This window comes from Sapajus apella, unplaced genomic scaffold (assembly GCF_009761245.1).
Source record: "Sapajus apella isolate SASKATOON/1434 unplaced genomic scaffold, GSC_monkey_1.0 scaffold5, whole genome shotgun sequence".
In the NCBI taxonomy this organism is placed as follows: domain Eukaryota; kingdom Metazoa; phylum Chordata; class Mammalia; order Primates; family Cebidae; genus Sapajus; species Sapajus apella.
The window spans coordinates 33,772,972-33,786,217 of NW_022436945.1; the positions used below are offsets into that span (position 1 = coordinate 33,772,972).

Below are 13,246 nucleotides of genomic sequence, written 5' to 3' on the forward strand. Positions count from 1 at the left end.
GGTGTAATATATTCATCCCAGATAGCATGGAGGCAAATTTAAGAGAATGTAGTAGGATTCAAGGATAGTACAGAGGAGCCGTTCAAGACATGGTAATACAGTAAACATAAAATAAGTGGGATTTCTTCTAGTAACATTCACCTACGTATGAGAAAATGGCAAGGTTGCTGAGTATACATATAAGAAAGAAATTAGAGTAATAAACCATGGCATCTAAACCAAGTAAGATGAAATTGAGGGCTTAAAAAAGTGGTGAGTCAATGCATTATCTAATGATACCAAAGAAGTTATTAAAACTATTTATTGAAAGGGAAGAGGTTCTTTGAGACTTTGGGTAAATAAAATCCTACATAAAAACCGCTGAACTCTCCAAAGGTGCAAAACAGTGCAATTTTTAGGCACATGCACACAGCTTGAGCTGTCATGCAAGTTTCTCAAAAGGCTTACTAGAGATTTTCTTTTAGTAAACATGGTTTTATTTACTTACGGTAGCTCAGAAATACACCTATTGAGAAAAGCAGGGTCGATCAGTACAGCATCCGTATCCCTTTTTAAGTATTTTGAAATGTTTTAATGCATCAAACTCAAAAGCAAAACATCATTCAAACCAACAGGCTATTAGAGCACCATGCTTAAGTGCTGCTTTGTCTCTCTGCTTATTACTCTCTCAAAAGCAATAAAACAGAAATCATATCACGAAATCTGAATGTTAATATAGTTCCAAAATAATCTGGATAGCAAACAAATAGAGTCTTGCAATGTCATCTCAAACAGTTTTTAGAAAATTGTTAGGAGGGCAAAAAGTCCATAAAGTAAGGCACAAGGGTAGGCAACAAGAAGCTGCTGTCCTTCCATGTCCAAGGCTGAAATGAAAATCTTGGAAGCTGAGAGACTACACCAGCCAATGATGACCAGCGATGACACGATTCCAAAGGTGCCCCTGCAGCAAAGACAAAGAGATGATTGCTTTATGCCAGTAGAAAAAGAGATCATTGAGTTATAGTTGCCTTTGAAATATCCTTGGTACAATACTTGTAACTACTTTCTCCACTGGTAAAATAAAAATGATGAAATACATGAACAAAAGCCCTTGGCCAGTTAGGCATTTTTTAAGTCAAATTCATTACAGAGGATAAATATTTTATACTTCTGTTAAACCTGAATTAGAGAAAAAAAAAAAAAAAGTAGAAATCACCTGAGTCACTCTCCTCTCATCTGTCAATATTCAAATCCTAACTCCTAAAATTCCCTGAAATACAGCATTGAAAATCTTCGCTTCCTTATAGCTATAGATTTCCTTTTCCCTACTTTTTTCAAAAATTGGCCAACAGCAGAGGAGAAAGATAGACAGAGTTACATTGCAGTGGGGTGCCTAGTTCCTAATACTTCTAGATTTACTTCCCAGGGTTTTGTCTGAGATCACGAAAAAGCCTGACACAGCTCAAGTAAGGAACACATGGGATAGGAAAGCACATATGTGTGGCTTCCCACCTCATCCTTGAAGTTCCATTTTGTATATTTTTAGAATACTGAAATAGATTTGTTCAATTGGTATCTTCAAAAAGTAACTGCAGAGGCCAGTGAGCAAATAAGGTGGTTAAGTCTAGTCACTTGGAAAAGAATAAAGTAGGGAGGGTGGTAGAGAGTGAATTTCTTTCCTAATGTGTTAAACAGAATGCATTATTTAGAAAAATAAGACATAAAAGCTGAGAGAAATCTCAGGAAATGTATGCTGCCCAGTTTCAAAGCAATAAAGTGATGACAAAAATTGCATGGTGAAGTGGGTAATAGGTCAAGATCTCCTAACTCCTAGCATAGCACTCTTTTCACCACCAAACTAAACTGCCTTCCTTGATCTTGGTTTGACTCTGAAGTTGGGAATTGTGTTTCTTATTTGTGAAAATGACAGAAATATCTACCTCCAGTAACTGAACCGAAGAAAAAGAAGTAAAAAACTCTACAGTATAGCTTCTAATGCCTCAGACTATTAATGAACCAAACTTATTTTTAAAACACCAAGTAAATACTACATTTATTGATTTGAGTAATACCTAGTAGGTAATAATTTCTAGAGCTATTTAATGTACTGTATTTTTTAGTCATTGTCTTGAGTTACACATAATAATTGGCCAAATTAGGGAAGAAAAAAAGAAAAAACATATTGACTGAGCATGTATGTTATAAAGTTCTCCAACATTAATATCCTCATCAGGATTCCTGGGAATTCTACTCGGCAAGGAGCCCAGCTGAGAAAGAATAGTTGCTTTCAGCCCTAAAGACAGAGTGCCTGAAAGCTGAAGCAATTTATCAGTGTTCACCAGGAACTTACTCTTCAAAATCAAACAAGTAAATTTCCTGTAGTTATTTTACACACGACGATAGTTCACATTGAAAAATGTGACAACTTAAAAAGCTTCAGTTTTAAAGATAACTTGGATTAATTTATTTTTACGTCATCGAAAGGGAAATAGCACCTGAGCCAAAACTGACCTACTTTTCTCAATCTATGTGTAGCTTTTAAGAGCCATGGTTTTCCCTGTTCCACTACCAAAACAATCAGAAAGAACTTAACTTTGGCATGGCTATAGCAAACCTTGGCTCTGATTGTGCATGTGGGGTCAATGACAGCAGACAGACACTTACTGCAGTGAAAAGAACATGGCACAGCCAGACAGGATGACCATGGGGAGCAGGCAGTAACCCAGCACGCTGGCCACACAGCCGTATGACACCCCTGAAGAGCTCATCAGGTTCAGTAAGGCGTGAATCACAAGGCAGCCAATGGCACTAAGGCCATACACATAACCAAACTGAACTTTCCCTGCCTGAAACAACATGAAGAAAAGTTTGAACACACAATAGGCACCAAGAGAAAATCTGAATATCATGAAGCAGAGAGCACCTTAGAGTCAGTTCAGTGCTGTTGTCTTTGTAAGACTATCATCAGGAGACTGGAAGTTCTGGGAAAAACACAACCAATGATATGAATTCAGATTCTGAAAACTAACACTTTTGACTAGAGTCAGGATGGGAGAAGCATGCTACAAAAAATCGAATATTTCTAGACTTCTATTTTTTATTATAAATTGTCTATTACAAGTATAGAGCATAAGAAAGACCATATTTTGTCCCCATATATCTATTAAATAATTATGTGATTGAATAGAGGAATAAAAAAATCAATTTTAGTCTTAGAGATTTACAAGGTATATTAGTAAAATTAGCAAACATCTACAGGGTTTACCATGTCAGGTCCCATTCTAAGTATCCTACATATGTTTACTTAATCCACATAATGGTCTTATGAAATAGGTATCACTATTACACCACCTTTACATATGAGGACATTGAGGTGCAGAGAGGATAAGTAACTTGCCCAGGGTAATATAATGCTAAGCAATGGAGATTGGCTTTGAACCTAGGTATTTCACCTCTAAAATTTAGGCCCTGAACGTCAACAGGAACTCTTAGAAGTCCTAAATAAGTCTCAAAATAATGGGATATATTTAACCTTATTTCTTTTAGCACTTATTTGACCATGGATATGTTTCATAACACCAATTGCCAGGTTGATTAACCACACATTATGAAAAGCTGATTTATATAAACTTACTGGTAATAAATCATAAAAGGGGTACTGTCAAAGGAAGTTAGTAGTGCTAAGAGTACACCTCCAATTTTCTGAGGAAAACTTATAAAAATAGTCATTGCTCACAAAGCTAGTGTCTTGTGAGTACAAGCCCCCATAAATTCATTCAGAGAAAATCACAGCCTACTACTACTTCAACAGAGAATATTTTAATGTTTGCTATCTGAGAATACCAAAGCTACAGTTTAAAAATTCATTACTTTTTAATGTTTACATTAAGCTGATGAAAACTTCTAGATAAAAGTCGAATAGATTGTCTCTGGTTTTCATGGGAATTAGACAAAAACAATGAAGGATCTGATAAATGGATTCAGGAGAGAGAGAGCTTTTTAGCTTCCACTTTTCCTTCTCCATGCTATTATCTATGAAATCTTTAAGAGATATTTATTTTACAATTAATCAGTGTAATGGAGAATGTCACAGCCATTTTAATGTTCAAAATTGTTCACCTATTCTGAATTCTTCTTCCTCTGAGCTTGCAGAGTTGATCACTACCAAGTCCTTTCATTAAAAATCCCTGGCTTTTGTTGGCAGAATTCTCAGGATATCTTCTTTATTCTTGTTGCTATTTAATGAAATAATGCTAATGATGGACAGGCTAACAGAAACACATCAGCTATCCACTGCTTTATTGGGTGAGTTTGTTCCAATTGCAAAATAGTGACAATTTCACATCATTGTCATGTATTAGAGAAACTATCTAGTTAATATTTTACCTGAATGGGACAATTCTGAGGTAGGGCTAGTCCAAATGGTATAGGGCAACTCTCTTACACCCAAAGGACACCTAACTGGACCTTCTTGTCCGGAAAAGGCAGTTTTACAAATGGAGTGGGGCAAATAGGAAGTAGATGAAGCTAACTTGGTACTAAAATTGTGTCTTTTCATATCAGTTATGCACTTCTTTCATCATGTCTTTCTCTTGTTAGTTTGTCCAGTTTAAGTTGTAATTCCATTTAGCCTAAATCATTGCCATTTTTAAATTTTGTTTTAAATTCTAACAAGGGCTTATAATTGAAACAGGAAATAATGTTCTATTTTGTTACCCTCAAACTTTTTAAAGATCCTCCTTACACCATCCTCATTACCACATCTTGATTTAAAATACTTAATGTTCTTCTGATTGCATTTTTATATTGGTCATGCATGTTGCTTTTCCTGACCACACTCTTGGCCCTACCGGAAAAGTTAAATGGAGCAATAGCTTTAAACCATTTGTGTTCTTGGTGTTAGAAACGAAAATAACTGGGGGTGAAAGAATAAGTAAAACTAAATTTGTGTTAAGTGCTTGAAGCTGTTTTCTTTGGTTTGTCTCCTTTAACCTGAAGAAAGCCCACTGAAATAAATTGTGACTTATGTCAGCATAAATCATAAAGAAGGAAGAGTATGTGACTATGACTCTTATATCTCCAGAGATAATAAACAGATTGGATATTGATTCTGGATTTAGTTTTGATTTCTCTAGTAAAATTCCCATATCAGCCTATAAAATCACCCTTACATTTTAATTCCACATATCCAGGAAAGAATTAATCTATAATCAAATGAATTCTGAGTTAAATCATACTTCAATTAATAGTCAGTTGGAGTTTTGGAAGAGTCCTTTTTGCTCTATATTTATCAGAATCAATTTGAATGTCACCACATCTAATGGTAAAAATTCAAATGATAATGTTTGCATAAAGACGTTCAAAAATAGCATTTTCATATATTCCCCATAATTTAGTACTAAATAGAACCTGAAGAACCACTCAAATAAACTACTTTTGTCTTGAAGAAAATGAAATGAAAGCCTAGAAATAGGAAGCCAAAGTTTAAAGATTACAGCAAATGGCAAAGTTAGGGTAGATCCAATTTTCTCACTTCCAATCAAGAATATTTTTTGCCTTGATTGCTTTATATTGAAAACATAAAAAGGGATATGTAAATAACACCAACTAACATTATGCATCCATGAAATATCATAATGGAATCAATGTTGTTCTTTAAGGGATGGTAACAGTAATATTCTGCCACAGAACAAACAGCTATTTTATTATGAATGACTTGAAAAAGAAAGATGAGTTAATATATTAAATTGATTGTTTCTGACTATTTGATTAATTGACATGGCCTTACTTAGCAGTTAATCGAAGATTATCAAATTACTGTGACAAAGACAGAAGAAGGGAGGTTAGAGACTAAATTAAAACTCTAGTTGATATAGTGTTTGGTTTACAGAGTATTTGCACTTGCTGTAGAACAAAGAAATATGATGTTATCATTAAATGCTATTGAATTGGATGAATATGTTATTATTAGCCATATTACCTGCAGAAACCGGATTGCTACGAGTACTTTGATTGATCATATATAATAATTTAAAAGTGGAATTTCATTTAGTTGCAAATGCGTTTTACAACTACATTTGAAAATTATAAATCCACTGGAACAAATTATTTTTATGGAACACGAAGAGCAGGAAAATGGGGAAGAGGGCTAAGTAGTTATTAAAAGCTTTTCCCCTAATGTTTAATTTCTCATTTTATTTCCCCTGCCTAGTTTATCTTTTTGTGCTCTAATGAAACTACACTTTTCACACTGACTTGACCATCTTCATACTTCCCTGTTTTTAATGTATTGCCATCTCCTCCTTGGTATAAAGTCAGAGACATTTTCTCATTTTTTTCTTCTTCCTTTTTTTTTTAATAAAACATTTTCCTAAACTATGAGCTAGAATGTCTTTTAAACTTTACTTAGGTGGAAATACTTTTTAAAAAAATTTTAGTGACCCTTAATATCATTATTTGCAGATATAAAGAATGAAAGCATATGTAAAACATGTTAAAGTCAGAGAACAAATGTCTTCATAAAAAGTAGAAAACACTTTAGAGGAAATAAGTAGAGTAAACAAACCATAGGTTGTCGTTGCAAATTGATTTATTCATGGTAGCCTGACCCAAAACAAGGAGATCTGTCTCATACCTCATAAAATACTAGAAAGTGTCTGGAGATACGTCACAGCAAAGAAATGATGACCAAAAAGAAGTAACTTGTTCAGTGTCACATTAGAAGTCTCCCAGAAAACAAAAACTAAAATGTAGGATTTATATCTCTCAAATCTTTGTTCCCTTCCCTTATTCCAGATTTACACTCTTTTCTTAATAACAAAAAAGATATAAATTATCTCTTGCTTTGATCTCCTTTTGAAATTCTATTTAAATTTATACTTTTTAACTGTTGCAACGCATAATGGTAGCATCTTTTTATCACGTGGTTAAATTACTCTCTCTCGCTTAAAACAAATTCACTGTGTAAAGTGACACACTTTCTCTTGTATTTATACAGATTGCTTCAAAATCGACACTGGAAAGGACAAACACTAAAATCTGGTGCTTGCTGTGACATATTACCAGAAGCAAGGTGGCTCCCAGGGCTACGCAAAAAAGAATGGGTCCAGCGAGGTCCGTTTCATTCATAATGCTGCCATCTGCTGGCTTCATTGGGTTTAACACTGTCAAAGTTTTTTGCCATATGTGATCAAAATGGATTCCAAGCTCTGTATAAACGAAAAAAGAGAGAAATAATATGATAATATAAATATAGAAAAATAAAAATGAGTTACATTCTTTAAAGGTTAACGTACCTGATTAATTTACTTAGCGTTTTAATCTGTTTGTGCTATTATACCTTCTAAAGTTCTATATTCTGCATTACACAATCTCAGGTTCTATGTAATATGTAGTAATCTTTAAAAAACAAACTAAAAAATAATTTGGTTTCCAAAGAATGACCTAAAACAAATATGTTAGAGAAATAATTCCATCAAAGAAAATATTCCCTGATCTATGCAGCAAATACAAGCTTTAAATCTAATTAAAATTTGGGAAATTGCAATATACAGTAAAAAATAAAATTGTAGCTAACAGATCAAAAATGTCATCCTATTGTCCATTTAGATATTTACTTTTCCCATATTTTCTGTTTCTTTTTATTTATTTTTTTGAGACAGGGTCTCCCTCTGTCGCCCAGATTGTGCAGTGGCACGATACCGGATCCTCTGCCTCCCGGGCTCAAGCAATCCTCCTGCCTCCGCTTCTTGAGTAGCTGAGACTATATAGGCATGCACCACCACACCTGATTAATTTTTTTCATAGTGATGAGGTCTCACTATTTTGCCCAGGCTGGTCTTGAACTCCCGGACTCAAGGAGCCATCCTGCCTCAGCCTCCCATAGTGCTGGGATTACAGACCCGAGTCACTGCACTTGACCCTTTCTCCGTATTTTCAATTGCTGGCACTTCTAAAATCCTGTCATATCAGCCTTGGCATAATTTTTCAATTAGCAGTACTATACTAAACTAATGAGACTTAGTCCACATCTGGGTTTTAGTTCTACTATGGCTAACGAGAAGAACAATTTTACGCTAAATGCTTGAAACTACACAGAGAGGAAAAGGGCTGATTTCTGCAAGTAAAAGTGATCACGATGTGCACGCATATTTTTGTAAGGTCAATGCACTGTGAAGTTGAGTCTATGTATTCAAAGATTAAATTCTTGAGACAAGTTAACCTTTCTCTTTTATACATGGTAGTGTTCAAATAAAATATTCACAATCTGTGAGGATAAGTGTTCATGAGTCTAAACCCATGTAGAAATTTCTAATTATTTTCTCCAATTCCCAGTTTTCAAAGATTTCTGACTGCTGCCTCACAGATCCTTCTGCTAGAATCTGCTTCTCTTATTAATATAAAGCAAATACCTAGCCATTTGACATCCCCTGAACATAGAAATAAATATTGATACCACATTAATTTCTTTTCTCATCACTTCTGTAGAGATCAACTAAGATGTATCTAGGGTAGAGAAAGAGAACATTCAAAGAGAAGAATATGACTTCACTATTTAGGGACCAGCAATCAAACTGGTTATCCTATAATTTTGAATATCAGTAAGGGTAAGGTGGAGGCTAGGAAGAAATGAAAGCTAAAATTTACTGAGTTTTCGCTATGGACTCCACAAGATTTACATGCACTTGTCTTATAGATACACAATCAATCGATTACTATTATTTTATTCCTATTTTATGCATCAGATAGCTAAGGCTTTGAGAGATTAAAAGCTAAGGCTTTGAGAGATTAATTTGTCCAAAGACACAAAGCTAGTAATAGAAAATTGAGGTTTCAATGCTGCACAATCTGAATTAAGAAAGCAGGTATTTAACCATAAGTTGTGGTTAGGTCGATGTTCATCTAATCTCACAATGGTTGTATTTTCTTTTTAAATGAGCCCAGTACTTCCATGTGAAAGATTGTCTTCCTAAACGTATTTGTATGTCGCACTCAACTTCCCTTCCAAGGATTTAGTAACACTTTTTGGTCAGATACAGGGGTATAGCTCAGCTTACTTTACAGAGGCAGATACCATCTAAATACCTTGCAAAGTTGACTTTCGGTACACAGAATACAAGATGAACTTTTAATAATCCCCATGACACAGAGGAGCCTTGTTCTAAGAACTCAGAAATTTTCAGAGGGTCAGCTAGACACTGCGCTAAACCAGAAAATAAACCTTTATTCATTTCATGCCCAGAATGACATTTGTTATTTTAAGTTTGAAAAAAAAAATTAAATAGTTAAATTAAAAGCAAATAATTTACATTTCAGCTTCCTTGTTTCATGCTTTATCTCCACAGTGCATTTATACATTTATTAATGAACATACACTTTGAAGAATATGAGCAGTTCACCAAGCTTAAAAGGAGGTTAGAATGTCTAATGTAATCTTTAAAAGAGAAGACTTTAAAAATTGAGACATGCTATATATTTTAAATTGATTTATTTTAAATTAATTTTACCTGAAGCTTATGTTCTCAAACTATTTTTAATTTTGGCATTTACGCTAAAAATTAAAAGACATTTTCAGTATTTACCACAATAAAGTTGTATTTAATTCCAAATACTGTTTCCTCAAATAACATAATAATTTTGTTCTTAGAAGAAACTCAGATGAAAAATGCTTTATGCAACATCATTGCTGGTGTCAACCATGTATTTAATGACTTAACTCCTGCACATAATTTAATATCAAGCCATGAGACAGTAAATGAACATAAACCCATATAAATATTTTCACAATAAAAAAGATTTTATGTGTTTCTACTGAAATATAGTTCCATAATATTTTGTATTTATTTATTATAAGGTATGTGAGAGAGATTATATTTATTAATTATAGATATTCTAATATAACATCTTATTCAAAATAAAAGAAGATGAAACTGCTGTGAAATTTGAGTACAAAATTTATTGTTTTGCTGTCATCTAGTGGCAGTAAAGTATATGATACATATACTATAAAAGTGAATTAAGATCTCTATTTTCTATGCAAATTGTGGCATTGGACTTTCATATATAAACGTCAAGCTATGCTGCAAATACAAAATACCAAATATCAGTAATTTTTTTATCTGACAGGCTAGAATTTACTATTATTCTTGAAGATGCGTTTGTTAACATATTGATTTTACATTAACAAATAGCAAAATTTATCATTCTTACATAAAACCAAATATTTTAGACAACAAAACATTTAAGGAATAAAGAAGGACATTTTCGAAATAACATGCTTTTTGTGCAAAGACTGTTCATTATTATAGCTTCATAATATTAAAGGCCATTCTGTTGGCTAGTCAATAAAAACTTGTAAATGTTATTTAATGTGTTATCCTAGAAATCGTATCTTTTTTATATCTGAAAAAGACATATCTGTTCTTTTTTATGTCTTTAGACAGAAGAGGTTAGAGGCTTTCACAAGTCACTCAGCCTGAAGAACATGTTGGATCCAAAATCCAAATATTTCATAGATTCAAAACACAAAACTAGATTAGGTAGTCTATCTTCTAATACAGGCTGGGACCTATACCTACCTGTCCATGGCCTGTTAGAAACCGGGCCACATACAGTCTACTTTATAAAGACAAATGGATTATGGACTTAAAAATAGTCATTTTTCTTATTCATAAATCTGACAGGCATAAACCCAAATCAAAGATAATTTGGCGCCCTTTATGATTTGAAGTTAAGTGATAGTTCACTTGTGAAGTGGCTACCTTAATGTGTATAGAGACCCCAGTCTACCATGATTTGGGAAAATTGTTTAGGTTATATGGGAAAAGTAGCTCTTTAAAAATCATATTGCCCAACAAAAACCTTAGGCTGAATTTACAGATATGATAATTTTTATAATTATTCTTAGAATTGTGCAGACTAAATGAGATGATAATGTATTCTTGTACACTGTAACAACAGCATTATTGCCTAGAACTTTAATCATTTTAGAGCTCGATACTAAGGAAACAAACTAATTGGTCATCATTATTTTCTTTTTTTTCTTTTTCTTTTGCCCTCATGTACCACTAAACAACTAGTTTCTCTCCCTTCTGTCAGTTCCCATTGTGTATTTTTCCAAAAGAAATACTGTATTCAGATGCCAGCTAATAAATTGTCACACAATGGAAAAATCATATGCCACAATATTCATTGTAAGGTTTAATAAAATTAAATTTGCACCAAAAAAAAAGAAAGAAAGAAAGAAAAGAAAAAAAAAAAAAAAAAAAAAGAAACCAGGCCGCATAGCAGGAGATGGAGGTGAGCAGTGGGCGAGCAAGTATTACTACCTGAGCTGTGCCTCTGGCCAGATCAACAGTGTTAGTTTCTAATAGGAGTGTTAACCTTGTTGTGAACTGTGCATGCGAAGGATCTAGGTTGCATGCTTGTTATGATAATCTAAATAATGCTTGATGATATGAGGTGGAACAGTTTCATCCCAAAACCATCTCCCCCAACTGTCCATGGAAAAATTGTCTTACATAAAACTGTTCTCTGGTGCCAAAAGGATTGGGGACTGCTGTTCTAATACACTATATAATTTGGGGAAATTCACTCTGAGCTGCATAAAATGGAAAGAAAAATCTGTTATATATTTTCTATTCAAATTGAAAGACACATTAGAGGAGGATATATAAAGCATGGTATTAATGCAATAGAGACATTTCAGATAGTAGAAGAGATTATTTTCAATACATGTTGCAGGAAAAGATGTGTTAAGCAGTACAGAAAATAAAGTTAAATCCTTACTTCACATATTAAGTTTAAACAACTCTTGAATGAAAAAATTCAATATAAAACAAAAACCACAAAAGGATAATTTTAAAATGTGAGCATGTATAAGGAGATAGAAACAGTATCTAGAGCTAGCGAAGTAGTTTCTGAACAAAGAACAATTGGAAAGAAGTGTTACTAGGAAACATATTCTGGGTTTAAAAAATTAATATCACATTTTTAATATGCCCCAAAGACCCATAAACAAATTAAATGGCAAACACAAGCTAGGAAAGAAATGTTTGAAATACATATTCTAGACAATAATTAATATTGTTACTACATAAAATCCCTAAAAAACAAGGAAAGAATACTCTTTAGATTCGATAGAAATCTGAACAGCAACAACAACAACAAAAAGCATGAAAAATAAAAAGTCAATCAACACGTGAGAAGTGTCAAAATTTTTTAGTAACTTAAATGTATGAAGTATTCCTTTTTCCTTTTTTTCTATGAAATTGACAAAGACATGTCATATTTTGTTCTGAGAGTGGAGTAGAAGACCATTTTCAAGATCAGTTGACGGTGTCAGTACCGTTAACCCTGCAATCTCATTGTTACAGGTACATCCTAAGGACAGGCTCTACAAAAGTCAAATATGGTTCATGATGACGGTCAAAAAAGTATTTCTTGTTACAAGGAATAACCATTAAGGTGTTTTTAAATTATGGTTATGTTATATAATAGAATTATACAAAATGGCTGTGTGCAGTGGTTCAAGCCTGTAATCCCAGCACTTTGGGAGGCCGAGGTGGGTGGATTACGAGGTTAAGAGATTGAGACCATCCTAGTCAACATGGTGAAACCCTGTCTCTACTAAAAATACAAAAATTAGCTGGGCATGGTGGCGCGTGCCTGTAATCCCAGCTACTCAGGAGGCTGAGGCAGGAGAATTGCCTGAACCCAGGAGGCGGAGGTTGTGGTGAGCCGAGATCGCGCCATTGCACTCCAGCCTGGGTAACAAGAGTGAAACTCTTTCTCAAAAAAAAAAAAAAAAAAAAAGAAAAATTATACAAAATGGATATAAAGTGTTTTCAAATAATATTTCATTATTTTAAAGAATGCATGCATAGAAGTGCTCATGACAGGCTTGGCACAGTGGCTCATGCCTGTAATCCCAGCACTTTGGGAGGCCAAAATTGTGGATCACCTGAAGTCAGGAGTTTGAGACTAGCCTGGCCAACATGGCAAAACCCTGTCTCTACTAAAAACACAAAAATTAGCTGGGTGCAGTGGTGTGCACCTACACTTCTCAGCTACTCAGAAGGCTGAGGGAGGAAGATCGCTTGAACCCAAGAGGTAGAGGTTGCAGTGAGCCAAGATTGTGCCACTGTATTCCAGCCTGGGCAACAGAGTGAGACTCCATCTCAAAAAAAAAAAAAAAAAATGCTTGTGACATAAAGTAAATGAAAAGAATACAATACTTTAAGTACTCAAATGCATATATATTCATTGA

General features: G+C 33.9%; 1 protein-coding gene across 1 annotated transcript in view; it reads right to left on the bottom strand.

Annotated features, from left to right (window-relative positions):
• Positions 1–285: 285 nt before the first annotated feature.
• YIPF7 (Yip1 domain family member 7) overlaps positions 286–13,246 on the bottom strand; it is a 28,990-nt gene continuing 16,029 nt past the window's right edge. The window contains 3 exon segments of the mRNA XM_032274065.1: positions 286–940; positions 2,644–2,825; positions 7,042–7,187. Coding sequence (XP_032129956.1) covers positions 778–940; positions 2,644–2,825; positions 7,042–7,187 — 491 coding nt within the window. The 3' untranslated portion in view covers positions 286–777.